The following is a 27135-nucleotide window of genomic DNA, read 5'->3' as shown; positions in this document are numbered from 1 at the left end:
TGTTGTTGAATTTGTTTCGTCGCTATTACGTTCATGTCTCAACTGATCGGAGTTTGAGTATAGATTCTTCGACAGCATCGCAAGTTTGTGATAAATTTTCATAAATTTTTATACTCTACAAGATATGTTGATGAGGTACCGTGAGTGTTGATGGAAGTTCTCATTTTATTTTATTTTTTTCTGCTGATTATTCTAATTTGGCTGGTATCTATACAAATAAGTTAAGCAATCGAAAATTATTTAGTCATCCAAATTTGACAGAAATTACCATTTAAACTGAAAATGAAAATGAAAATATCCACACTTGTCTTCTCATGAAACGTCAGCAATTTTCCCAATCGGTCATCGTATTTGAAGGCTGTCTTGGACTTTTCCTCTTCAAAATTTATACGTAAATGTAAATAAAAGATATAAATATTTGAAATAAAATCAAAGCAGTGATATTTGGCACGACTGCATACGTCAGATTTGACGTGGCAGGAAACAATTGGTGGAGTAGGCGTGGAAGCGTCAAGCGGTCAAGCCACGTAGACAAAAAGAAACGCCAACGCGTTTGCGTTGCATAATAAAACGGATTTTCAGCCCATCGGAGTCAAAAACCCTTCTCGGATCTTCAACCTTCGATTCACGCCAGCATCTCAACTCGTTCTCTTCACCGAGTCGACTCAGGTCAGTTCTTCCCCTTCCTCTTCTCTCTCTCGATTTGTTCGTGTACCCTAGAAGATCTACTGCATGCAATTTTCAGTTTCGGGTTTTTTGTTGTTGTTAATTGCAGATCTTTTACTGCTTTTTTCGTGATTGTGTTATTGGATCTGATTTGTTGTGAAAAATCGAAACTTTTCGTTGCTCAATTGAGTATTAGGTTCTCTTAATTTCTGTATAATCATCTGAATTTTCTTTGTTTTCTGTATTTTTTGGTTGTTTGAAGTTGAACTCGACGGATTAGATGAACTGCGGTAGTGAATTTTCATTTTGATTAATATTTTGTTTATGCTAATATTCCTATTTTTCATTCATATTGCCCTATTCTGTAGATCTCTGCATGCATGTTTTCATTTTGATACACAGATGGTTGCTTTTAGTCTAAACTGTAAATATGTAGAAATGGAGTTGATGGATTTTGACTACAAAAGTTAATCAGCTATGAAACGGTTCTGCTAGTCTCTGAACCCCAATTACTGTTAATGCAATACTATACGTTCTTGTTTGTTATTGTTTGGCCTTTAACTTTTTCTTTATGAGTTATATTCTATATGTTTACAGAATTGCCAAATCTCCATCTAGGTCTGTTCTTAAATAATGCCAAACTCCTCTCCTAGAAGCTTTTTTGTCCTCTTTTTTTCTCTCTCCCTGTGTGTGTGGATTTGGTCATTTATTTTTGTACCATAAAGGTTGGATTGAGGTTCTAAATGTCTGAGTTGGTGGTAGCAGAAAATGGTTCTAGGCGGTGGAGCACCTGCCCCAAGGGGAAGTGCCGCAGCTACTGCGAGCATGCGAAGGAGGAGGACGACAAGTGGAGGTGCTTCAGGCGGTGCAGCAGGGACAATGCTCCAGTTTTACACTGATGATGCCCCGGGACTCAAGATCTCCCCGAATGTTGTTCTCATCATGAGCATTGGTTTCATTGCCTTTGTTGCCGTTCTTCATGTCATGGGTAAGCTCTACTTTGTGCGCAGAGAGGCTTAGAAGGAAGGGTGCTGTGCTAACAATAGGAAACAAGACTCAATATGGTGTTTTATGAATGAACCTCGGTTTTATAAGTTTTCTTTGTAATATGCGAATGGTTGAAGCAGAGTTTTAGACATTTTTGGTTCAGTGTATTAGAACTAGAGCCTCCTTTACTTAAATGGAATTCTAGGCCCTCCTCCTCATCTATAGTTTGATCAATTTTTTGAATGAATGCTGACCATTGGATGGATTTTAGATAATGAGCACAATTTGACATCGATCGCTTGAATATAAAATGCACACGGTGCAAGACTTGGGACTCAAAATTCTTGTGTAAAATTTTGAGGCTGAGCAATCACTTGATGGTAAATCCACTGCACTGGTTTGCAAAGGCTTTTGTGTGGGGGAAGTACGATGAACTTTGAGAATGCGTACCCCCCCACCCAGGACCCTAGAAGGATGAAAATTGTGAGCTTCTTTACTTACTGGGGGATCGGGATTCTCTGTTTTTTCTTTCTGGTTGATGGAAAACTCTCTACGTGATGAGATACCAATTCCAAATAGGGCAAATAGTTTGTGAGAAACAGGGTTTGGTCCCAGCTCTCATACAAATACCAATCCTTGGTCTGCATTATCCTCTTCAAAATTCCCCAATTCTCTGTGTTGGGACACACCAAAAAATTGATCGAAGCATATTCACAGTGTAAGCAAAACAAATCAAGCTAACAAAGACAAAGAAGCATAAAATAAAAGGTTAAGATGAAAACAAGCAACACAAAGAAAGAGAAAAAAAAGCAACAACCATTTACATGACGCGCAAACCTTAATAAGAGTAGCAATCGGAGAAAAACAAATCAAACCAAACCCTGAATTTGAAACAAAACTTTGCGAGACTCGAGCTGCTGTGACAAGATTCGAAGAAGATGAATAATATTATGAAATAGGAAGAAGCATAAGGGGTGGCACTTTTTGATGAACTCGCCTAGCAGGTTGTTTCAAGAAAGGAAAAAAAAACCCGATTTGTGGGGTGTATTGTAAAACAAGTTCTTCATTCCATCCGAAAAAAACTCCGTTTTAGTTTTTTGTTAACCACTTGAGCTACAAATCCCTTGCAATTTCTATTTAATTATAGTTTTCAATATATTCTCCAAACATTAACGAACTCCTAAACCCAAAATGCTTAACCTTAATAAAATCAAAACAAATGAGACAACGTAAAAGATAAAGACCTCTCACTGCTACTTTTATTCTAATTTTTAGAATAAACCATAGTAATTCATTGATAAAAACAAATACAAGTCAAAGCAACTATAGTGCTAAATATGTTTTACTTTTCAAACTATTCAAACAACATCCCCTCTTCAATATAGTCTTATTATCTTAATTTTCAATACAGTTATCATTTCCTTAATGGAATTTATTATTACCCATTCAATTTGCTTACCATCTAGGAAGAATTTGTACTAAATTTTTTTGTCACTTAAATAACTCAAATTATATGTATATCAAAAATAATTTTTTTTTAAATTTCTTTCTTAATTATTGAACACTTTCTATAAACTATTCATAATAATTATGAATAAATAAAATAATAAACTTTTATGGTATTCCTAATATACATTTATATTGCAAGTATCTAGTGACTTTACTATTCTTTATAGTTAACATGCAATTCACGGTTAATTTTATATAATACATCATTATTTTCCATTGAATGTGTTGATACATATCCAAAAACCTAGGGTTTATTTTTCTTCTATCATTTATAGTAATCATTTAAATAGTTTGTTTGGTGAGATTAAATATCACTGAACGGAGAATTCATTCACCTGAGACCAAAGGAGAGATTATTAAAATGTATAAATATTCACAAAGATATGTAGCTCAAGAGGTGAAGATCATTTGTCCTCGTAACTAAGGTGTTATGTGTTCAGCTATCTCTCTTATTCAATCCCGTAACTAAGGTCTTGTGTGTTCAGCTATCTCTCTTATTCAATATCGCTTGCATCAAAGAGAAAAAGATGGATAAAAAAATCCAACAAATTAACAAAACCAAATCTTAAGACATTAAGGACAAATCTACATAATTCTGGAACAGATACCAACTTCCCATAGAGGTCGCTTGCCATAAAAGAAGTTTCTATAAGGGCAGGCGACTAAAACCATATAAAAGCGCTTTATGAAGAAGACAGCTTATCAATTCCTAATGGTCAATAACCCAAATAGGAACCACAGACTGGAATAATTCTCTCTTCCCCATCAACCTCCTCCTCCTCTCTCTTACTGTGACAGCCAATAGCAGTAAAAACTAGGCCACATTTCAAGAACCAAGAGACTCCAAGAAAATGATGTCCCAAACAAGAAAGAACCCAAGTTTCTCCAAAACCGACAGCATGAGGACGAAACCCAGCATGAGGACGAAACCCAGCATGATGAATCCCAAGGGGGCTGCTACGAAGTCGTCGGAGTTGAATAAAAACGATGACACTCGTTCCTTATCAGCCAGAACCTTCAAAAACTCAAAGGCAACTTGGAGCATGAACCCTCTCATGGATGCTTTGCCACGATCTCCACCACGAGGTTGTAGCAGTGGCCCACTTAGCAGCTCTGCAACTCTTTGCACTTTCAAGGCAGATAGTTTCTACTCTGACCTGCCCACTACTGAGCCTACCACTCCAAGAACCCAGGTATATTATATACACTATATATATATATATATATATATGTGTGTGTGTGTGTGTGTGTTCTTAATTTCAAGATATTATAGCCCTTTTGATATTCTTCTACAATGGCTTTATGCGCTTATCTCTGATCATTTCATTGATAGTATTATGGATCATGGGAATTGAGAATTTTGCATGTGTAGCTTAGGTTTCATTTTAAATTTTCTAGAACGATTATTTCACTTCTCTGGCTCTGGTATTGGTACATTGTCGATATTTTGTCAATATTAACAAATTTCAACAGATCATAATAGAGATCAAATATCGATGAGTCCTGATATTTTCACCAATCTTTCCTATTTCCTCACTCCCTTATATTCTCACCCCCTATTCTCTTGCCAAAATTTCCATCTTACAATCGCTCTTTTTTTTTCTTCTTCTTTGTCATTGGTACCAGATATGATATGTGTGTGTGTGTATATATATATATAATTTTTTTTTTGGAAATTTGATTACATATGTTTCATTCTTTTTCAACATTTTTCTTTTGTTTTAGAGTATATATTACTGTGGGAAACATATTTGATTCATATATTTCTCTTTGGATTCTTATATTTGATTCACATTTTGAGGATGGGTAATATCGTATATATAGAAACTTGTGAAAACATGATGAAGTACTATTTGATTCAATATTTTCATTAAAATGTAAGTGGGGAAATAAGACATATGAGTGGAAATAGCAGCACCAATATCGACTGTACCTGCATATATTGTAGATTGGTTCTTATTATTTTGGTAATTTAAAAAAAGAAGAAAAAAAAGACGGTGTTAAGTAGCAGCACAACAAAATGAATTTATGCCATAGAGGTTCCTTTTGGAGCTAATATTTTTCGTTTGTATGCTAAGTATTGCATATATCCTCCGATTGTTGTATTTTTATTCTTTTCAATTTCTTCCTTCTATCCATTAAATTTTTTTTAAACTGTTTATGATGAGAAAAACTCATGCCAAAAAAAAAAAAAAAATCATGATGTGAATATGATTATGTGCTGCTTCAAATGTCCCCAAGGGCACCGTTTCTGGTTTTGAAGTAAAGGAAAGGATGGAGAACTCCAAAGACTTTGGTCGTTTCTGTCACCCCAATTCGCAGAACAAAATTTCTAAAGGTTCCTGCCTGAGCAAGTTGTCAATGCGTGAAAGCATATTCTCAGATCCTCACCATGAATTTGATCAAGGCCGGGAATCGCCTTCAGAAAGAGAAGACAGCTCAGTTTATAATGAAGAGTATAAACATGTTGTACAATCTGCTGATCAGAGCAGCCATGAAGAATCTCATGCTGATGAAAACCCAAACGCTGAAGGAGATAAGCAGCTGATGGATCGGCCAAAACCCTACCATGAATTCTTAGATGAGTACAAGCAGCAGGAGCTCAAGGCTGAAATAGAAGCATGGACAAAGGCTGAGCATATGAGACTCGTGACCAAGTGAGGAAGACTCCATCTATTTTGAGCATATATTTATGGAAGGGTTTTGTAATCAATTACCATGTTTTGAGTCTTGGCAGGTTGAGAGAAGAAGAGGCTGCTATAGACGACTGGGAATTCAAGCAGACCAGCAAGGCCTTGAAGCAGATTAAAAAGATCGAGGTATCAAATTGTTTGAAGGTTAATCTGCTTTAATAAAATGGAAGTTGTTTATGCCATGTTGACTGCGGTATGAAATTGTTTGAAACTGAATTTGCTTTGCATGCTATTTGGGAGAAACTTTTGTGTGTGTGACGGATAGTTTAGGTCGCATCATTTTATTAATTCACCCAAATAATTACACGTGTTGGGAGACGGATTTCTACTTTGGGTTTTAATATAAATAATATACACTCGTTATAACATGTGATGGTGTTACGGTTACATACAAAATTACTTGTCCAAACGATAAAACCATTGTTTTTAGACAACATTACAGATGACATCTCTAATAGAGATAATGTTAGAGCCAAAAAATAATGATTCTGAACTCTGAATTTGGCAGAGCAAACTGGAGAAGCAACGTGCAAAAGCAGTGGAGAACACATGGAAGAATATGCGCATAGCCAAGGAAGAGGCACACAAGAAGAGGATAAAAGTAAGACGATCAACAATCGGGAAAATATCCGCAGTTTCAGAAACTTACCAGAGGGCTACCTTCTCCACCAAGAAACTCATATTGCACAAAGTCGCTGCCTACTGCAAGTCTATGTATCTCAAATCTGTCCGATGCACTGCGCTAACATCAGAAATGCGACGATCCTAAACCATTTGCTTTCTGACTCCTTAAACATAGGATATTATCACAGAAGAAGCTATCTGGCATCGGACACAACCGAAACATATGTAATTGAAATCAACTAATCTTTCATGTCATGCCATGTTGGTCTAGGAAAGTTTAGTCTGATGATACTTTTGTTATCTAAACTGCAAGAAATAAACTTGGGTATTATTTCCACCAGAAGTCATTGAACCCTATGGTAATAGTGATAGCGCAATCCCCAACACTGAGAACTCTTCAAATGAATTATCACTCAACCCAACACCACCTTTTTTTAGCGGCAAATCTCAATAATCCATTTTCGGAGCAAAATTGCAGGTGAGCCTACTTGTATTGGTGGATCCTACCTCTACAGGAGAAGGTGGTACATATCCACCACTTTAGGTGCAAAAGAGGTGCGTTGTGTTTCCTTTGCAAAAGATCAAACTCTTCGCCATAAAAATCTTCAACACCCCAAGAAAACTCACAAAACGTGAAAAATAAAAAACCAACTGCAATAACCCCGTTTTACTGAGAACAGTTAATTAGTTCTCTTTTTCTCTTTTATCCTGTGTGCCATAAAAGAGGGACACGCATAATCGATGCTAAACTGTATTTACCCCAAAATTTAAATATTAAAAAAAGAAGAGAAATATTGGTAACTTTCCAGGTAAAGCACGTTTTCTTTCAAAGATCTAGATTAAAAATGAAACTTCCCTTTCTCTTTAGGCAAAAAAGAGTTTTTTTTTAAACCAAAAGCAGGAGCCTAATTATCTTTTGCTAATAACGAGTTTTCATATAACTTTCAGGGTTAACGACATTTTACACCCCGGAGTTTTGGGGTCATTTTCAACATGCAGGTCCGTCGAGCAACCAATTAACGAAGGCACCAAGTTGAGAAAAAGAAAGTGAAATAACTGCATTAAGAAAAAAATTTACAATGTAGGTATCTATCTAATTACAACAGATCAACTACAATACAATAATTACAAGTACATGCAGCTTGCTGATGGTTATAGTATAAATCATATCGTTTGGCCATGCAAAACAATCTGTGCAATTTGGAAATGATTCACAAACTCTGAGGAATTGCTCTTGATCAGTGTGCACTCTCCGATACCCAACCTGAGACCATGCTTTCATCCACAGGTTTTGGACCGCCGCAAGATCTTGAGACAGATTCAAAGAGTTTTTCAATCTCTGGCGCACACCGTATGAAAGCTCGGTTCCAGAACTGGTATCTAGGGTTCTGAAATAATACAACATAACGATTTAGAACAAATCTGCAGCTTGAAAAATTTAAGCTTCTTTCTATTTTCTTTTTCAAAGGGACGGACATTTACCTTGATAAGCTCAATGAAGGTAATCAGAAGACCCCATGGATGCGGCCGATTAACAATCAGACGTTCCAACAGTACTCTTGTGATTTGCTCCTGGATAATTTCATGCTGAAGCACAAAAAATGTCCGCAGTTAGAAGATGTTTGCAGCCGAATCATAAGCAATCTAGAAACATGCATTGGGGTTCTGTGGCCATTATCAAAGATTATCTGGTAAGAATTAAACCCTACATTAAGGATCTACCCGCCCATAAATATGCTACATATCGCAATGTGCGCATTTAACTTGTATGTTATATATGGCAGTCTGCATGTTTAACAAATTGATCACAATGCTTCCACATCCAAGACTTGTGATATAAGCCCCAAAACAAAGTGCTTCGAATATCATAAACAAAAGCAAACATCTAACTTGTCTCACCTGGTTTGATTCGGCAAACAAGTAAAGAACAATGAACGAAAAGTAATGGGTATGAGTGTTTGGATAGCGCAGTTGGTTTGCAATCGCATTTAGGAAAAGGTAGCGCCCTTCAGTATCTAGGTCCACTATCAGAGTCTGGAAAATATCCAAAGCAGCACCCACCAAATAGACAGCGAATGGAACACTTTGGGTAGACTGTGCATGAGGTGTTCTAGACTGAAGCTGTTGGATAGCCTGTAAAATTAAACCAAAATAAGCACTGGACCATCCACTCTCTACTCAAGTCAAGACCCTCTCCAAATACTGAGTCAGAAAGATCTTTAGAATTCGGATTTAAAAATTCCTTAATGCCTCTTCTTCAACAAAGCATAACAGTAAGAGTTCACTTGAACGTGGAAATCAAGAAAATCTTACAAACAAGTTGTGAACTTTTTGAAGTGGGCACTTATGGAAAGCAATGGATTCTATGTAGGTTCCAATATTGCAAAACAAGAACACTGATCTTGAACAAACAAGTATTAGAACAGTTGGAACTTGTAGCATATGTCACCTTAGAGACAAATGACATGTAGAGGCATAATATTAGCATAAGAACAGGTACCTGCATCCCAACATAAAGCACAAGGGAGTTGATGAGGGGTACGTTGTAACGAGTACCAGCTAAGGCAACATCGTTTGATGGAAGTAGCAATTTTTGCTTCAGTTCAGTCAGAAATGAAGAACCTTGTTGCCTTGTCTGCAAATTTTCAAACAACATTTAATCTTAATAAAAATTTGAAATAAGAAAAGCAGAATAGAGAAAGCTGTAGAAAGGGGACGCTAAATGGGGAAGGTCAAAATGTCCACACAAAAGACGTATCAGTCCACCTGTATGTAAAACCTAATTAGCACATGAGCAATAAAACAGTATTCAGTCTACAAGTTGAAAATTGTGCATACCTTGAGATACTCATCCACATCGGTTTTCATCTGCTTCAATTTTAGAGTTGCATCAACCTCGGAAAGAATACGTGGAGACTGACTGATTTCAGCAAGCAAATCAATCTGCATATATACAAGAACAACCAGTCCCCACCAGATTAGTTTTCATAATCATAAATGTTACAGAGTAAATATGCAGGATCGTCGGCAACCTTTAAGTTTGGAGTAGATGGATCCGGCAGCCTCATATTACGGGGAAATGCACTGAGAATAATATTTCGCATTTGAATGCAGCTTGGAGGAATAACATCACAGAAGGTAAAGTGATAATCACAGAGAAATTCTGGGAAATCATGAAGTAGAACTAGCAGCACCCTAAGTGTGCCTTTATACAGGAAATGAACCTACATGGATAATAATACGAGAAAATGATGTGAGACAGAAAGCAATTTAAGCAACACTGCAACAAACAATGAAGCCCAGCAGGAAAAAAGGGCTGACCGGAACTCCTAGTTCAGCGTTCCTCAAAAATGGCTCCATGAATTGAAACAAGTGTACCAGCAAACGTTGGATAAGGGGCCAGCCCTTCTGGCCATTCCCAGCGAGCATTTTTGGCATAAAACTCCTATGACTCACCAACTCGAGCCATGCAAAGCTGATAAAATATTTCTCAGTATAGGAACGCACAAAGTTCCAAGGAATAAAATATCACAATTTATTCTAACAAAAATATCATATCTAACTTTTGTACACCAAGATTGAATGATAATCTTTCCAATCATGAATGGCAATGATGCACAACCAATTGAGAACAGAACAGAGAGAGAAATAGAGAAGGGATAAGAAGAAAAAGTGGGAAAGGAAGAGACAAAAGGAGTAATTATAGGGGCCAGTGCAAAATCAACTCCAACCCAATCCGTAGTTAAATAAAATCCCTACAATATCATCCACCTACAAATTCATAATCACAGAGCTGGAAACCTAATAATATACAAACTCAACCATATAAGCGACCATTTCCTTATCTTAAGAACTGACATTTCATTTCCTACCATTGACAAAAGAGTAAATGAATATAACCAGGATGCTAACCTGAATGTAGGAACTTTAACAGGCTGCAAAGCATTAAATGCATTTGCAAATGCTGACAAGATCTGCAACATAGACAACCAACATTAGTGAGTCAGCATAAACAATAATGACAAAACAAAGGCAAAAGACCCTAGCAGCAATCCACTTGATCCAGACCTGAAAGTTAGCACCATCAACCACAGGATCCAGAGAACCAAGGTCCAGCAGCCAGTTAACAAACAATCTAAAATATGGTCTTGGATTGAAAGATGCTTTCTTTTCCTCTGCATCCTTTTGAATGAATCTCACTGTGACTGTTAAAATCTGCCAAGGGCCAAATCATGCAAAAGCATTATTGGATAAGCAATAAAAAGAAGATTCAACAAACTCAAAATCTCCTTGTGCTCACCTTAGTCAAGAGAAATAGTTTATTCGATCCCTGCTCAATCAAACAAGACATGTAAGTTTCATAAAATAAAAAATAAAAACTTTGTACATGAATCATTAGGAGCATAAAATAAAATTACGACGGAATAATTACCTTCAAAATTGAGAAGACAAGTTTAGCATAGATATCAATGGCAAGGAAGGAGAGACTCTGCACTTGTTGTGGTGTTTGCAATGTGCCTGGATTCATCACCTCAGAAGACACACAATGTGCAACAGAAAGCTCCTGCAGATGAGTAAAAAAAAAACACATGCTTGGTAACTCCTTGTATCATTCTATGACATACCATTCTAGAAATTGAAAACTCACTGTGAGGACGCGGAAAAACCGCTCTGTCATTTCATCCCCCTTCAGCAGACCATTTTGATGCAACTGTAAGATGAAATGGGCACAAGCTGCGTCATTTGCACCAGGAAGTTCACAAATCCGGTACCACTCAGCGAACAGCATTGACACCTACAGCATATTCAAAGAAGTTGAAAACACATCAGAGAACAACTTTACACGTACCACTCTTTCATCTATAGACATTTGTATTTGTGCTCTAAATACAAAATCAAGGATGGTACCCATTTATCCACCTAAATTCAAAACAACAATACTCCTCCCACCCTTATGTACCAAGCAACCAAGTCATGTCCCAGTTACATCCTTATAAATTTTCTTTAGTTCAAATATTCACAGCAAATAATAGGTCTGTTGAATATCCTCAACATCTAACAATGTGCAGTTCAGGGTTATAAAGAATGTATCATGGTACCTGCTCACGGAAACCAGCAGGATCAGGTTCCACAGACTCCACATTACTAAAGTCTTCCCTGTTCACAGGAGAGTGAACAGGTGCCTGTTTCAGCCAATCAGCCAAAAAAAAAAATATTATTATAATCGAGTCAGAAGAAAATACACATAGGGTAGGCCGAAATACTAAAGACATCCCCACTGACCTTTTTATCTCTAGATTGTCTGGCCTTGTCCTCCTTTCCAACATTAATAGCAGATGGAGCAGCCACATTAGAAGCAGGATTCTTCACCATTTCAACCAGCTGCTGTAGTGACTCAGGAGATCCAGGCTTTGCAGCAAGCTGTGTATCAGAATCAGTAAACAAACTGTACTAATGTAAAACACAAAGCGCAATTTTTTTACACAAACCTTAGCCAAAGCATCAACAAGATTATGAAGTTCTGATATAACTTTAGATTCTTCAATCACCAAAGTTTGGAGAAGGGAAATGGAAAACTCAGTTGCAGGCTCTGCAGATTTTAAGATATCAGTAAGTTACATCAACTGCAGCAGTATTAATATTGTAAACAAAACAGCCATTTTACATACTATTCCTGCCACCGTCAATAAGTTTGGCCATATGAACATTGTACTCTGCAAGGTTTAGCAATTCACTGTGAATAAGGCCAACAGTAATATCTTTGTTAAACTTCCGCTCCTCCTCGGAATAAATAACCTGCAAGAAGTAGCAAACCAATATATTAGAATGGGAAAATGTGGCACGAATAGAAGTACTATTAATATATCTAGATCGTACTATTATCTAAGTGTAACTGCTATGAATAGAATTGACAAGATCATAATAATAAAATCCTAAGTACAGACAATAGTAAGGAAAATAATATTTTTTTTATAAAAGAAACGATATTATTAAAAAGAAACTGAAAAGAAACAAGACGTGCATAGGGGATCCACTACGCCCAAACAAACCCACATAAACCAAAAGCAAAGGAAACAACTGCCTCCAAACAGGCAACAAGCCGACGAAGGAAAAAGACTTGAGGCAAAACAAAACAAAAAGGCCAAACAACCCCAAAAAGGACTGGAGAAAAACCACAAGAACCATAGTAAGGAAAATAATTAGAAATTTATAAAGTTATGCTCACCAAGAAAAGCCGAAATTTCAGGATCATCAAGGGCAAAAAAGTTGTACGAAAATTAGGTAACCCAAATATGATCCAAATCAAGAAATAATTATGTTCAAAGGAAAACATAGAGGCTTTCCAGACAAAACTATCTATCTCATAATACAAGTACAATAGTGCATACCCAACTAGTGAGCTCCTTAACAACAAGCTTGCAAACATCACGAATGGCAGTCAGGATTGCAAGATGAGCACCGACATGAATATGGTTGGATGCATTCTCGTATAAACCCTTGAAAACCTGTTTCAAGATTAAAAACAAACTCGAAGCATTAAAATCATTGGAAAAATATTTACCAGAAACATAAATTTCTGTCCAGGGATAATCAAACCAGTTGCTTCACATCAACAGAGAAACTCCATAAGCATTCAAGTTAGCTGTAATGATTAACTATTAAAGGGAACAAATAACACAAAAGCTTCTCACAAAGGATAGCACTAACCTTTTGAGCCACAGCCAAGGCAGCCTCATCTCGACTAACACACCTGAGTATAATCTCAGGAACTTCACCAATGACTCCCTGGATAAGACATACCAGAGAACATTCATATCGTGTAAAATGTACACGTCATAGTGTACGTACTTATGCATGTATGACTACAAAAGGGAAAACACTTTCAAGGTTTATTCTATACCAACTAGTTTTGATGCACGTATATATGGATAATACCTCTCAAGATACAATTTGGAGGAAGAAGATACCATAAAGATGAACAGATACAGTACCTGAATTTCTATATCTCTAGCATCACTAGTTACCAGAGCTTCCAACTGAAAACAATACAGAGGATTATGTTTTCATTAACTCATAAACACTAAAAATAAAAAGTAAACAAAAAAAATATATATATCGATGAAGGATATATCAAGAACTCATTCGTTATATAAATAAAGATGAGACAAACATCAGAAAGAAAGGACAAGCTACAAAGGTTATTTCCAACCTTTTGTGCCACAATCTGGTATTTATCCAATGCATCCCTCGTGTTGAGAGAAGGTTCTGAAATGTTACTTCCAAGACGCTCAGTTACAGCAGGTGAAGGTAGTGGCTGTGAAGAAACTCCAGATTCCTAGCCCCAAAATGTAAGTAAGAACAAAGTTTTTTATTGCAAAAAGTAACTTGAGCATTATAATATCATGTAAAAAGTTTTTTCAACCTTTACAGCATCAGACGACTCTACTGATTGTAGCTCTGGGGCAGAGGCAGCAGAAGGAAATGAACCAATGACAGAATCATTTTCAGAACTCTGCTGGGAAACACCATCACCCACCCCGACATGAATAGAGGAAGCACTGAAACATTACACCAAAATTACAAACATTCAAGCACCTAATACTTCAAGAAGTACATGAACTACATAACTTAAAAACTAGAAACAAAAAATATAAAAGAAACCTAAGATGCAGAGCTGAATTGGGTTCAATGCCCTCATCCAGTGGACGAGAAACTGCATCAAATTTGCTTCCAGGGCCTGCTGAGTAGCCTGTGTTAAGTTGTCCTGATGCTGGAGTACCAGCAGGAAGAACATGCGAGTTCTGGCTAGACTGGTTCTGCCAGGGAAGCCGAACAAAGTCCTGTATAATAAAGGGGGAGTGTAAGAAGAAATCAAATTGCTTGACATTCATCTCATCACCAGACCGTATCAGTACCAAAAAGTAGCGCATTACCTCATAAACTCGCTGTTGAGAAAGGGACAAATGGCCGGGTTTAGGGCGAAGGGCCTCTGGCACAACGCCCATGGAACCTTGAGTATAGATGTTAGTATCAAAAAAGGTTGCACCAACACCATCTCTCTTCCTTCTTAATGAGAGCTGTTGAGCTATTTCCCCGTCAATTGTTTGTATGGCCTGCAAGCAGTTAAACACAAGTGAACAACAGCATAATTGAATATCCATGTTATCTCTACATGTGGATCATTTTGATTAATTACAGATCATTATCTAAATTCAAATTTCAATCTTACAAAGCAAACTTCTGTCAGCATATAATTCTAAAACATATTTCACTTCCCTTCCAATTGACCCAGAAGTATTTTTGCTTTAAGTTACATCCTAGCATAAACAAATGTGTAGTGAAATTTTTTCTGATAGACAGAAAAATTCTCAAATATTGACATTAACCTGCCAATGGTAACACTAACATCAAAAGACCATTCTTTGCACATTCTTCCTAATATGAACAATACAAAAGCTTTCTTTAGTTGTTTCACATTTTGCCACCATGGTAAATCATCACAAAAAGAACTGATGTAAACAAACAATAACAGTAACTTTCAAAAACATATACATATATAGATATTATGTGTGTGCGTGTGTATTCATCAAGCCAAACCTTATCAGTCGCAGCCTGTTCAATAACTGCACAGCCAAGATCCAGATTATCATTAGTAACAAGTTGTACAGCATGTTCTAGAAGATCACTGGCAATATTTAATCCCTGAAGGGAATTCCTGAGCTGAGTTGATATTGAACTGCGCAAAGGTTCCTGCTTCCAGAAACACAAACCGAAGATGAACACAGGGAAATAAAATAAGTCCTCACACCAAGAAAAGGCACCCCAATAAATTTGCAACAATGAATAGTAGTTGGGAGTAGAAATTGTTATTTGTATCAGACAATGCATGGCATTCCAATGTGGTGTTACAAATCTACCCAAATATTGACACGCATATGTATACCCTGAATGATGAACCCTTAAACCAGCATACTGTGCTAATAATTGTACATGTGTTAAAATAATAGGTCGCATTCACAACACAAATTTTCCCAAAACAATCCCAAGAAATTTATTGTAAGAGGAAATACCTTGCATGTCACATGAGCTAGACTTCCTGCCAAACTCGCAACCATCAAGTGAGCTGCATTAAATATTCTCGTCTCATCTGATTCCATGGCATAATCCTACCAACACAAGGAATTGGAAAGAGAATTAGGATAAATTACTAGACAGAATACTGTTTTGGAAAAATATTTAGTTAGCAGCCAAACTAAACATTTCCAAGAATCGGCACTACAGCAATATACTTCCCAATCACAACCCATAGAAACAGTGTAAGGAACGATAACAGAGCAGGGTAGAACAGTGGAAACAGATCTACATCAAAGACACTTATTTTTGACATCCAACCCACGAAACAATCTTTTACAGTGCAAATGTTCTCGCAGTTCAGTGCCCCAAATTTAGCATCAGAAGAGAGTGGTAAGAGAGGCTTTCCTAGAATGGTTAGTCTGTTGAAATTTTAACCTTGGAAATGTGATTAATATTAAACAGCAATACAAAAACAGAAAGTCATACAGGAGCACTAGTTTTTCTTGTAACATTATTCCCTCATTATTTAGATTAAAAAAAACACCTATAAATCTTTTATTCAGGCATGTAGGATGCACGTACATATCAGAGCCATGAATGGACATCAACGCCGACTCTGGATTGCACTGACTCCAACCCCATTTATACAAACAAAAGCAAGAGGAACAGTACAATATCAAAATATTGCTTCAGAACAATAGTACATAGAATTGAAGTAGCAACCACACATTCTTTTAAATTGCCACCAACAAGCCAATTCAAGATTAGAAATGGAAATGCATAATGAGTCCCAATGCAAAGACCAAAGTGCAGAAATGCTTCTGAAATTCTGACATAACTGAACAAGGCCCACAACGCTTTACATAAGAATACAGTTGGCCCTCAAGAATGAGCATATACAAAATATAAAGTGCTACTGTAACATGGATATCAATGGGAGAGTGGCAAAACAAGGATTGATTGAAGGAATGTTTTGTAGAAGCTAAAGTAGAAACAATGGGGGGACAAGAAGATGAAGTTCGAGTCATCAAAGAGCCATAGTGACAAGATGGACATGAAATAAGACATTATGCAAAGATGACAAGATTTAACCAGGAAACAGCCTGAAAGATAAAATAGCAAATTTATTAAAATAATAGTCAACAGTGACAAGAAGTATTCAGTTAACTAACCTTTAAAACAAGCTCTTTAGTGGTCTGGGTAGCTATAGAAACACTGCGCTGAACAATACCAGATACTATCTCTTTGATAGCTCTGTCCATTGCGATTGGAACCACTCTGCAATATATTTTAAAAATGAGTAATTCTACCAAAGTGCTGGTCAAGGTACACTGTAAGAAAGGACTATCATAGAACCTCTGAAAATGCAGTTGCAATCCCAAGCCAGTTAGCTTCTGGTTAATGATTACGTGAGTTCCGATATTAGGTATTTGAGTGGGAAGCTGCAAATGGCCAGAGGCCAAGCCAAGTAGAGGATCAGAGGACAAAAGCACTAACAAGAAGAAGGCAAACATCCCTACTAGAAAGAATGAAAACATTGAACTGCACCTGACTCACAGAAAACTGTGATTGTGACGGAGTAGCTTGTAACAGTCCTTGAGCAGAAGGAATCTGATCAGACAACCCTAAAGCAGCAAGCTTCTCATCCTCGTTAAAGGTACCAGGTGGAAGATGAAGAGGAGTGCCATACTAAATAGGAAATACATTAAATTGTCAAGGTAAAAAACAATGTAAAAAGAAAATATGTTACAAGTGCTATCACCCAACAAGATCTCAATTCTCAAGAAAATGTTGTGACAAACCTGAGGTAATAGATGTGTATGGCTCCCAGAAGATGGCGCAACATCAAGTGGTAGATCAACTTGATTTAGTGGAGATATGATTCCAGATTTCACTTCAGCAACCATCTGTGGTTGGGATGCTCCAACATCTTTGTTAGAGAAATCAGGATTCCCTTCAAGTTCTCTGTTGCGATCCTTGAGAAGAGAACTTGGTGTTATCTCCTTCAAATCCACGCCAAGATTCTTGAATAGAACCTGAAATTTCAAAATAATAAGGAAGATACACTAGAAATTCTATAACGATATTATGGAAGGCAAGCTTCAATAGATAACCAAATGAAAACATATGTGTACCTCTATGTCAAACTTCAGGTTCATCTTTAAGTTTGGCATTGAATAGATCTCAGCAAGTAATCCAAGAATACCCATTGTCCAGGGATTTGGTGGTTGGTATGCCAGGCTACTTTGGCATGGCTCCAGAATCTGCAGCAAGTAAAAGAGCATAAGATCTTTATGCCCCTTCCATGAGGAAAAAAAGAAAGCAAAACAAGCACAACTATACCTTTGAAGTAAAGGGTATAACTGCAATCATCAACCCTTTCTCATATGCCTGTAGGGGTGGGGGAGGGATAGATTAGAAAAAACCAAAAGGTAACCACTTAATAGGTAGCATAAGTCTATACCACTAAGAATAACCAAATCAAGAAGAACAACATTGATCAAACTCATACCTCTATAATCAAAGACTTGGGATCTATTTCACGAGCCCTTAAGACTTGATTCCTTCCAATTGTAAGCTTCCCAAGCCAGCTCCCTAAATTTTTTAACAATGAGCGCTCTTCTGAGCTTGATTTTATAAGCTCTGATCCAAGAAGAACCTGAGACAATGCACAGGCATTAAATGTATAATCATATCAAATGCACAAATAACGTACATGTAAGACAGCAAACTGTGCATCTGACCAGAAGAAAAATAGAAAAGACACAAACCTTGCAGTTCTCATAAGTAGCTTGAACAATCTCCTTATTCAAACCCTTAGAATTAACTTTGTCCAGAAATTTCAGGTACAAGTCGTGAAAATTTGGCTCAATGCTTGCCCTGCCAAGAGGTTGGGTGGGTGCACCACATGTTAGGACAATAACAAAGGGAAATGAGACAATCAAAATACAAACAAATTTATCCATGCATATCTCATTTCCAAAAAGTGCCTAACCTTTTCATAACCATATACTGTGCAAACCAAGGATGGTATTGATCTTTCATTACTTCTGTAAACTCCTTTGACTTAGCTTCAACATTAGCAACTGAAATATTATTAATTATAAATGATATCTTGTCCTGAACCTCTGATGCTGGAGCCTGTAAAAGAGAATTGGGAACATGTAAGCATTAATCTCAGAAGAACACATGACACGGACAAGCTGAATACTTTGCCCAGAAACTTCAAAGTTCTAACATATTATCAACTTCAGAAAATTACGATTTTTTCAAAAACATACAAGGCTGAGACTTTAAAAACACAGAATAAGAGAGATACATAAAAACAGAGAAACTCGACTCTTTTGCTCCCTGTTCCAGCAGCATCCCAAATCAATTCAGTAAACAACAAAAATGGAGAAGTATATAAAGTAGCCATCTTAGGTACTTCTTCATTAATGTGTAGATTAGCAAATCACATATACTCAAAAACATACCACAAGCATCACCCTCACTATTATATAGAGTTAAAGCCCTTAACCAAGAGGTAATTAAAATTTGAACCCAGAAATCGGATACATTGGCTAATTAGTCCATAAGAGCTAATTTTCTGTAAAAAAATTCAAACAGGGCAAAGAGAAAAAGAAGACTAATGACAACATTAAGATGTCATATTTGCAGTAGAAAAAACAAATGCCATCACAGTCTGGACCCTCATATAAGAACAATCTGATCTGATGCATACTTATGTCAAAAACACTTATTGAAATATAGAACATCACTGAACAAGGAGTATTAATGTCAATCAAATATGACGATAAGGTTGTGAAACAGAAGCGGCTACAGCAGCTAAGACCACTAAGAATAGGTAAGGCGGAGTTGGGCCCCCACATAAGTTTTAGAAACCTGACTGTAATGTACATGTCTACACCAGGCATGTGATAGTATGTATAATATATCAACACACACTAACTCACAGCATCTTGCATGAATACAAGGCCTGTAAGATGGAACACAATACCTCAATGGGAGTTTCTCTTTTCTCAGCAGCAGCAACTAATGTTTCGATGTTCAAAGCAGAGCCAAACCCTGCATTTGTATTGCACATTATTGTAACATTCACCAGGAACTTAATTATGTAGGGATGAAATAATGACTTGGGAAAGAAGTTGAAAATTACTTGTAGAAGTAACTCCTCGTGAAGGACGAACAAAACCAGGGGAAGAAGAAGACAACATTGCCGGAGCACTGACTGCACTTTGTGACTGCAATTTTATAAGAAAATGAGGGGGAATCAAAATTTAATGATACAAGGAGCTGATAGAATCTAGTCCCAGACACCACCACACACCCCACTTCCCACCCCCAAAAAAAACATTAAAAACAAAAACCCCTTTTTAAAAAATGCAAGCTGGTATGCCTTTTGAATACTAGGAGCATCGCCTAAAGGAATAACCGAAGGTTGCACAGCAGAAGATAAAAGTGGCTTTATGTCATTGGATGAAGTTGAGGCCTTTTGACGGTCATCAAGAGAGCTTTCATGTCTCTGTTGAAGCTGGAGAGGAGATGATAGTTGCTGCCCAGTATGTAAGATGCTCGAACCATTTAACTGCATTAATGACTCAGCATATAAGCATAAGTGGGCAACAATAGCTCAGCTCGCTCAAATAAATTGAAATAACAAGGCATAGTTAAATTCAATACATGTATCCTAAATGTATGAAATTAATAATTTCATAACAAAAGATTTAAAAAGAACAAAAAAAGGGCATCTGACACATAATCCTAAGAGAGTAAGAGACAATTTGGTGCTGTAAATATATCCAAAACTTCCAGCATGATTTTACATCCGATGAGCCTTGGAACAAAGTTCTTCTGGTGTAAACATCAAAGGGCATTACATAGCTCTGGAAAATTGCATCCAATACCATTAAAATGTGGACCGATCAGATATGTGATTCCATTTGTTGTAGTTAAAGAAATTAATATTTCAGTGATGTCCACTGGAACATTTTGGACATGGGAGAAGGATTATGGTGAAAACCCGAATTCTAGAATAGATGTGTAAAAGAAAATGAAGAAAGAAAAAAAAAAAAAAGGACACAGCGAGAAATCTATAGCCTAATGGTAGTCATTTTATACTTAAACATCACAAATTCTTCACTGCTGTATGCAATGATTGAAAAATTACACAACTGAGAACCTGGATGTGTAAAAGACATTTGGTTCTCATACTGGTAAATTTCAAGAGTAGAAGGAAAATGTATACTTTTTTTCTCAATTGCAAAAAAAGGTTATAAACTGCTTTGCAATGCATCCTTTTCTAAGTATTTTGATAAAAATTTTGAACAATGACACATCACAAATCCAAGTACACCACTGACCTCCACATTTCCTGAGGAAGCTTGACTAGGACCATGGTGATGAGCAGAAGCATGGTTGCTTCCATCTGAGTCTGAATGGCCCGATGAAATCCTAGCAAGAGCCTGTTCAATGAAAGCCACGAGCTCTGAATGAGTACTACGCAGATGTGATATTTGAAGAATGTGATTGCAATACTGCGGCCACTCAATCAGACGATCCACAAACTGCTCCAAAGCCTTAGTTCCAAACACAAACATCTGCATGTAGAAAGATCATCAGCAATATCATGATATGGAAAACTAACGAGAGAAGTTAATGAGAAATATTACGAACTTTTGAATCCGCAGGCTTGCGTAATGCATCTAAAACACCACGCAGAGCAATCCCAAGAGTCAGATGAGTTACAAGCTGGTGCTTGATGACAGAACCTGAAACATTGCATACAATAAAATTGAAACAGGCATCCTAAAACAAATTAGGGCATACTAAACCATATATTTAAAAGGAAAAAAAAAATTTCTATCACACTACAGAAGGAATCCATTTCAAAACGTTTTCATAGAAAAGCTAAGGGCACAGACAATGGGAAAGAATCATAATTATATATATCGCAACTAAGTCAAATCTTATGAGTTCTTCTACACATGCACAAAAGAAAACTTTAAAAAGGACAAGAATCACATCTGGTTTATTCATTAACAAATGCACGCTCTCGACATGTCAAATAATGACCATCAAGTTGACCACATAATTAGAAAATAGTGGATACCAAAAAAGTTTATTCTTAACTGTTTCTCATACTACCTCCTAACAGATACCAAATATGTGGCTCCCCTGCCCACTTAAAAAAACAATCCCTCAGCTCAACCAAAATGTGTTATACTGAACTCTGTTGTACATTACTCTTTACAGTCTTTAGACAAATTAAAGTTTTAGGGCTAATCTAGAAATACAATTCGGACTGAGGAGTCATTAAAAACACTCACCAAAGAGAACTGCAGCAATTTTGAGCTGTCTTTCAGGATACTTGGGAAAGAATCTGTACTCTTCAAACAGATTAGCAATCATACACTCAAAAATTGACTGTTCCCTGTCAATTCATGCAGCAAAGAATTGTTAATTAACTCTCAATTTTAAAAATAGTATAATGTGAAAGTAAGAAGCTTCAGCAGATTTTAGTACGGACCTTCCCTTCTACTATAATTAAACCAATAGAAGAGTAAGAAGTGCCAAAACAATATCACATCGATATTACATACATGTGGCACATAAGAGAATGAAACTATCAAAAAGCAATTTGGGTTCTCATGCGTGAGGTGGGGCTGGGGAAAAGCAAGACATGATACAAACTGTACTAACTCAAAGATGCATAATTAGATTCTTTTAAAAGTCAATCCTAACTTTGACCAACGAAAATCTAGTATCATGTGTACTTCACCTATTGTACTATCACAAGATCTATGGCCTGCAATTGAACAAGATAAAAGTAGGCAATAGTAGGCTTTTGAAAAGATGAGAGAAGATTGAGGAAATAATATTAAAGTATCCTGATTCAAAAGCTCAACAGACATACCTTTTTACAGAAGATTCCTTGAATCGGGCAAGCATTTGGACCATTGAATCAATTGTCAACTGACCAGAAAACATTTGATGGAAGTAAGAGTTTGCTTCCGCTTCAATATCATCTGCATATCCATCAGTTGATGACTCTGTGGTGCCACCATTCTGCAGCCTTGGATTAGAATCCATAATTGTTACAGACAATCTTTCCATCTCCTCAGTAAGTTGGCTAGAGGTAATCAAGCCAACATGAGCTTTAAGAACCTAAAATCAACATTCAGATGATGAAATTCTGTATGATAGATGATGAAGCTCTACATCATAGAAAACAAAATTGCATGCCAAGTTGTCGAACCTTCGAGAATGTAGCAGCAGTGTCCACATAAAGATTTGACACAGCACCAGAATGTTGGAAAGGTCTGGTGGAAAAATCCTGTGATCCACCAAATTGAATCTCCTTCAAGAACTTGACGCACTCCTGAAATTTTGCATTATTCGTATAAGCCAGTGATATGCATGATATTATTGCTACCTAAATTTGTAGCAGGGGACAGAGACGAAAGTTACATTACCTCAAAGAAAGTATCTTTATATGTATTCAAATTATTACTCAACCACTTCTCAAGGTCTATAAACTCTTTTCTGGAAGCAAGAGCCGCCAGTCTGATACTAAAAGGGGAAGGAATCATCTCTAAGACAGATGACAGAATCTACAAAACAAAGAAGAACATACGAGAAATAAATGGAAATTCCAGAAACATTAATACAAACCCCCAAAAAAAAAAAAAACTGACTGACACAACACACACTATCTTGATTCTCAAATATACAGCAACAAGGGCAACGGACACTGGTCAGAAGATCATTCATAAGTACACCCCAAACTTACCTTTAGCTCTTCACAGATATCCAATATTCTAGCCATGCTATCTGGATCACTATTGTGAGCATCAACGAATCCCCGCAGCACCAGCGAGATGTTAATATGCCAGAGGTGGTTGATCATGCCACTGCCCATGGAATTTTTTATTATCATGGGGAAAACAGTAAAAGACACTTCATATTGCAGCAGGTTGTATGCAGTCTGCAATGGCACGTGTAAATTTATCAACCAAAAGAAAGTACTATGAGAATCTAGTGTTTTAAAACATCAATTTTAGAGAGGTACATTTATATGTGCCATCCCAAGAAGCAGGACTTCAGGACAGTGTTTAAGCGGATACTCAAGCATCGATCGAACTGCAAGAGCATGACCCCTCTCAGCTAGTAGACACAGTACATCCAAAACGTCAAGACACAACCAAGCATGATTTGCATGTCCAAGTTGAAGCTTATGGCCATGCACAGCATCAATATAGGCCTGAAAAGATGATAGGTAACTCAGAATGGTCAAACAAATATAACATGAGGGAACAGGGAACATGTATAAGCAGGATGAATATAAGATTGTACCAGCTGCCTAACAGAATGAGCAAAGGTAAACACTTCAGGTGGTGCTGATACAGCATGTCTAAGAAAGGATAGCTGACCCTCGGTATTCTTCCAGACAGACCCACAGATGACATGGAGGGGAAAGGGCTCCTGTACAGCTCAAGTCCGGAGACCACAGATTAATATAGACTAAAACATCACAATTTGCACAATAGTAATCTAAAAAACTGCAAGAATACAAAACCTACCTGACACACATGCTGATATACAGACATGAAAAAAGAGAAAGCCTCCTGATTAGGAATGTAAAATCCCTCATGATCCAAATTTTCCATAACCCGTATCCAGTTGGTGCCGGGAGCCTGTAATCAGCAAACAAAATTAGGAAAAGAAAACGGATGCACTTTCCTTCACTAAGTCACAACTCAAACAAACAATGGAAGAAGATTACAAGTAACTCACAAGTTGCTTGATTGTATCTACAAGGACATCAATATTCCAGGTGTTCAACATAGGCATATCAGACAAAGTGCTGTCACCAAGCGCCAACCGGAAGGTTGAAAATGTATTCTGATTGTCCTCGAGACCAGCGTGAGTACAGGCAATCATGCCAAGTATTTTTGAGATAGTAAACTCAGTGAGTGGTAAGAAAAGGGATAAAATCTCTTTACACTGAGATGAATCAACTGTGCATCCATAACCTAATTCCTTCATTATATCTCCCATGCTCATTTCCTTCTCCATTTCTGCTAAAATAGCATCAAAATCATTTTCTCCACTTTCATGGAACAAACCCACATTGCTGCAGCAAAAAGCAAAAGCTATTGAGCACAGGATATATTTTGGCATGACAAATAGATAGAAAAGGCAAATAACCTAATACCAAGTAGTTCTAGCAGAAAGACAACTAGAAAATTACCGTACCTCAAAAAATTGGCATCACGAAGCTCATCTGAAAGCAATGGAGTTAGAACAAACAAACTGTCATCTTTCAGCTGTAATAAAGATAACATCTGCATAAAGGAATCCACATGCTTGGAAAGGCCCTCAGACCGCTGGAGGAACATAACAGTGTTCTGAATTTGCTCAGAAGAATTCATCGCAACAGGATTTTCACACAACTTCTGGATCTGAGCCATACAGAAGTTCTTGCCTGGAAACAAACAGTATTAAATTCTACATTGAAATTACGGCAAAATTATAAGATACTAACAGTGCAAAAGAAATTTTTTGAGCAAGAATACAACAGTCAAACAGTTCACCATCATTTTAACTGAAACTTACCACATGTCCTGCTATCTGGGTTTTCAGAATCTGACAACGCAAGACCAATGGCAATCTTCTCACATACAGACAGGTGTAATGCATTCGAGAAATTCTCTAGAATTCCTTCATTGATCTCTGTATTTCTTAGGGACTCACAAAACACTGTAGTGAAATTAGGTCTGTCAAGAAGATATTTAAAAACTGAGGAAAGAACCCGTTCCAGTGCCACATTCTTCAAGTCTGTTCCGTAATTAGTGAGATGACCCAGACAGGTCTGGAGCAGCAAAATGCTTCCCTCAATTCCATATTCAGTAAACTGCCATGAAACCACAAACTACATCAGCAAGAGATCCAGTAAGATGCATGATTAGATAAGCTCCATAAAAAAAACTTATTCCAGGGTACTTGTTATCAGCCACATTAATTATTTTCTTATCCAGAAGTATATCAAAATTTAAAAATTCAAGATTGGAAAGATTCTTCGCCCTCAGCATAGAAATAAACATAAACCTTCAATGGGCCATGTGTAAGAGCTACAGATATTGTAGACTGAACTAAAAAAATTTAAAGCAAACAGATCACATGCATGACAAGTAATTCCTAATCCAGTGTGTATTGTCAACCATTCACTCAACTGAAAATATGAATATCTTCACCAAAAAACAAAGAATATTCAGATTTCTTATACTAAAGCTGTTAGTTGAAAACATTTCAACATCCAATGCATGCTGGAGAAATGAATAAGGATGAGACTATTTCAGGTAAATCCCACCAGAAAATATTTACAAATAGAAAATACAAAACACAACACGACCTGGAATTTTCACCTATTCCCCCTACTTAACCTTCCCCACTTCTAATTCAATTCGTCATGGTCCTGCCACCCCACTCACCGAACACAATTTTATGCTAAACTTCTCTTTGAGTTGCAATGGGTAGTACAACTCTTCTGGTACAAACTGACACAGAAGCTTATGTGGCAATGCCATGTCAGTTTGACTTATGCCAGCAGAAGCATGGCATGCTAACTCAGCTGCCATCAGATTGTAAACTAAATTTGTGCAAATCTTAGCGCATTTAGCATTTCCTTTGATCCGCCCATTTCTTCAAATTTGAACACAGAGAAACACAACGCAGGCGTTGTGTCATACAAACACTATGAAGATAAAATTCAACACTGCATTCAAGCACCATACTGAGCAATCCAAAATTAAACTACGCCGCCAAATTTTAATCCTATCTTCTTTTTTTCACTTCTATTAGTAGCTGAAGTCCAGAAATGCAATCGAGTGGAATGAGTTCGTCTAAATTCCACAAAACTCCGAAATTTACAGAAAATTAGGCGTCCAATACATTATCACAAACAAGATGAATAAAACACAAAAACCAAAACAGAGCGGGAGTACCTGAGAGAGCTCTAGGAGCACAGAGTCAAAGTTGGCATCGTTGAGGCTTTGGAGGAGAAAGCGAATCTGGCTTGCGGTGGTCGGCGAAAACTTCAGCATCGCGTAGACGGAGAAGGATTTGGAAGGGGTGCTAGGGTTTGTTCAGATAGAGATTGCGAAGCAGAGGGTGCAGGGGAGCGAGATTTTGGAGAAAAACAAGGGTACTTTAGGGATTTCGAGAATCGTCGACAGAAGCGAAAGGTTGAGACTTGGTTGGTGGCGTCTGATCTGAATTTGGAGTGTGTATTATTATAGTGGTAGCGCACACGATGGTCTCTCCGCTGGAAACTCAACTCGGTTACCTGCGGGTTCTTTTTTTTCGACTAATGTTTACCTCCTAGTGGTGCCACGTTAGTTGGAAAAACAAATAAGGGAAATAAAGGTCTCGATAAATCTAGGGATGGGCATTTGTGGCGGTAATTATTTATTTGTTATCTATATTTTATACCAATCGATTTCGAATTGAAAGTCTTTATTAACATAATAGATTGAATAATAACTATCCGAACTATATGTTATAAATTAATTCAAAACTA

At 37.1% G+C, this 27135-nt stretch overlaps 3 protein-coding genes across 5 annotated transcripts; 2 read left to right on the top strand and 1 right to left on the bottom strand.

The window, feature by feature from the left end:
• Nucleotides 1-513: 513 nt before the first annotated feature.
• Nucleotides 514-1871, top strand: LOC103331695 (Preprotein translocase Sec, Sec61-beta subunit protein). Its single transcript, XM_008234342.3, has 2 exons — nt 514-669; nt 1432-1871. The coding sequence occupies exon 2, from the start codon at nt 1435-1437 to the stop codon at nt 1684-1686; it is 252 nt and encodes an 83-aa protein (XP_008232564.1). The 5' UTR covers nt 514-669; nt 1432-1434; the 3' UTR covers nt 1687-1871.
• Nucleotides 1872-5385: 3514 nt separating this feature from the next.
• On the top strand, nt 5386-7060 carry LOC148917212 (uncharacterized). Its single transcript, XM_089053053.1, has 3 exons — nt 5386-5819; nt 5900-5981; nt 6364-7060. The coding sequence occupies exons 1-3, from the start codon at nt 5437-5439 to the stop codon at nt 6622-6624; spliced, it is 726 nt and encodes a 241-aa protein (XP_088909179.1). The 5' UTR covers nt 5386-5436; the 3' UTR covers nt 6625-7060.
• Nucleotides 7061-7512: 452 nt separating this feature from the next.
• Nucleotides 7513-26859, bottom strand: LOC103331693 (transcription regulator). 3 transcript variants are annotated; one of them, XM_016794631.2, is made up of 51 exons: nt 26561-26859; nt 25173-25470; nt 24813-25041; nt 24351-24690; nt 24137-24250; nt 23910-24038; nt 23626-23817; nt 23347-23541; nt 23030-23167; nt 22813-22935; nt 22471-22721; nt 21884-21987; nt 21231-21325; nt 20918-21154; nt 19954-20142; nt 19714-19798; nt 19555-19622; nt 18550-18695; nt 18326-18434; nt 18067-18213; nt 17898-17945; nt 17690-17818; nt 17357-17590; nt 17112-17243; nt 16911-16996; nt 16727-16832; nt 15551-15646; nt 15078-15230; nt 14414-14593; nt 14142-14320; nt 13903-14038; nt 13690-13815; nt 13472-13516; nt 13188-13265; nt 12869-12985; nt 12149-12275; nt 11969-12069; nt 11763-11900; nt 11579-11662; nt 11128-11274; nt 10912-11043; nt 10780-10809; nt 10548-10694; nt 10392-10453; nt 9801-9954; nt 9512-9703; nt 9318-9422; nt 8980-9114; nt 8379-8612; nt 7962-8066; nt 7513-7867 (listed from the first exon to the last, which is right to left on the bottom strand). In XM_016794631.2, exons 1-51 carry the CDS (start codon nt 26657-26659, stop codon nt 7718-7720), a joined length of 7176 nt encoding a protein of 2391 aa, XP_016650117.2. In that variant the 5' UTR covers nt 26660-26859; the 3' UTR covers nt 7513-7717. The 3 variants fall into 3 exon arrangements, 2 of the variants coding, with proteins under 2 accessions (XP_016650117.2, XP_008232562.2); XM_008234340.2 differs by having other exon boundaries at nt 17103-17243; nt 26561-26857; XR_016126692.1 differs by lacking the exons at nt 7513-7867; nt 7962-8066 and adding an exon at nt 8793-8875 and having other exon boundaries at nt 8472-8612; nt 17103-17243; nt 26561-26857.
• Between the last annotated feature and the right edge of the window lie 276 nt (nt 26860-27135).

Source organism: Prunus mume, linkage group LG5, assembly GCF_029339155.1.
Source record: "Prunus mume cultivar Tortuosa linkage group LG5, ASM2933915v1, whole genome shotgun sequence".
Taxonomy (NCBI): domain Eukaryota; kingdom Viridiplantae; phylum Streptophyta; class Magnoliopsida; order Rosales; family Rosaceae; genus Prunus; species Prunus mume.
The sequence above is the reverse complement of the archived record's forward strand: the minus strand, read 5'-3'. Positions and strand labels throughout refer to the sequence as shown.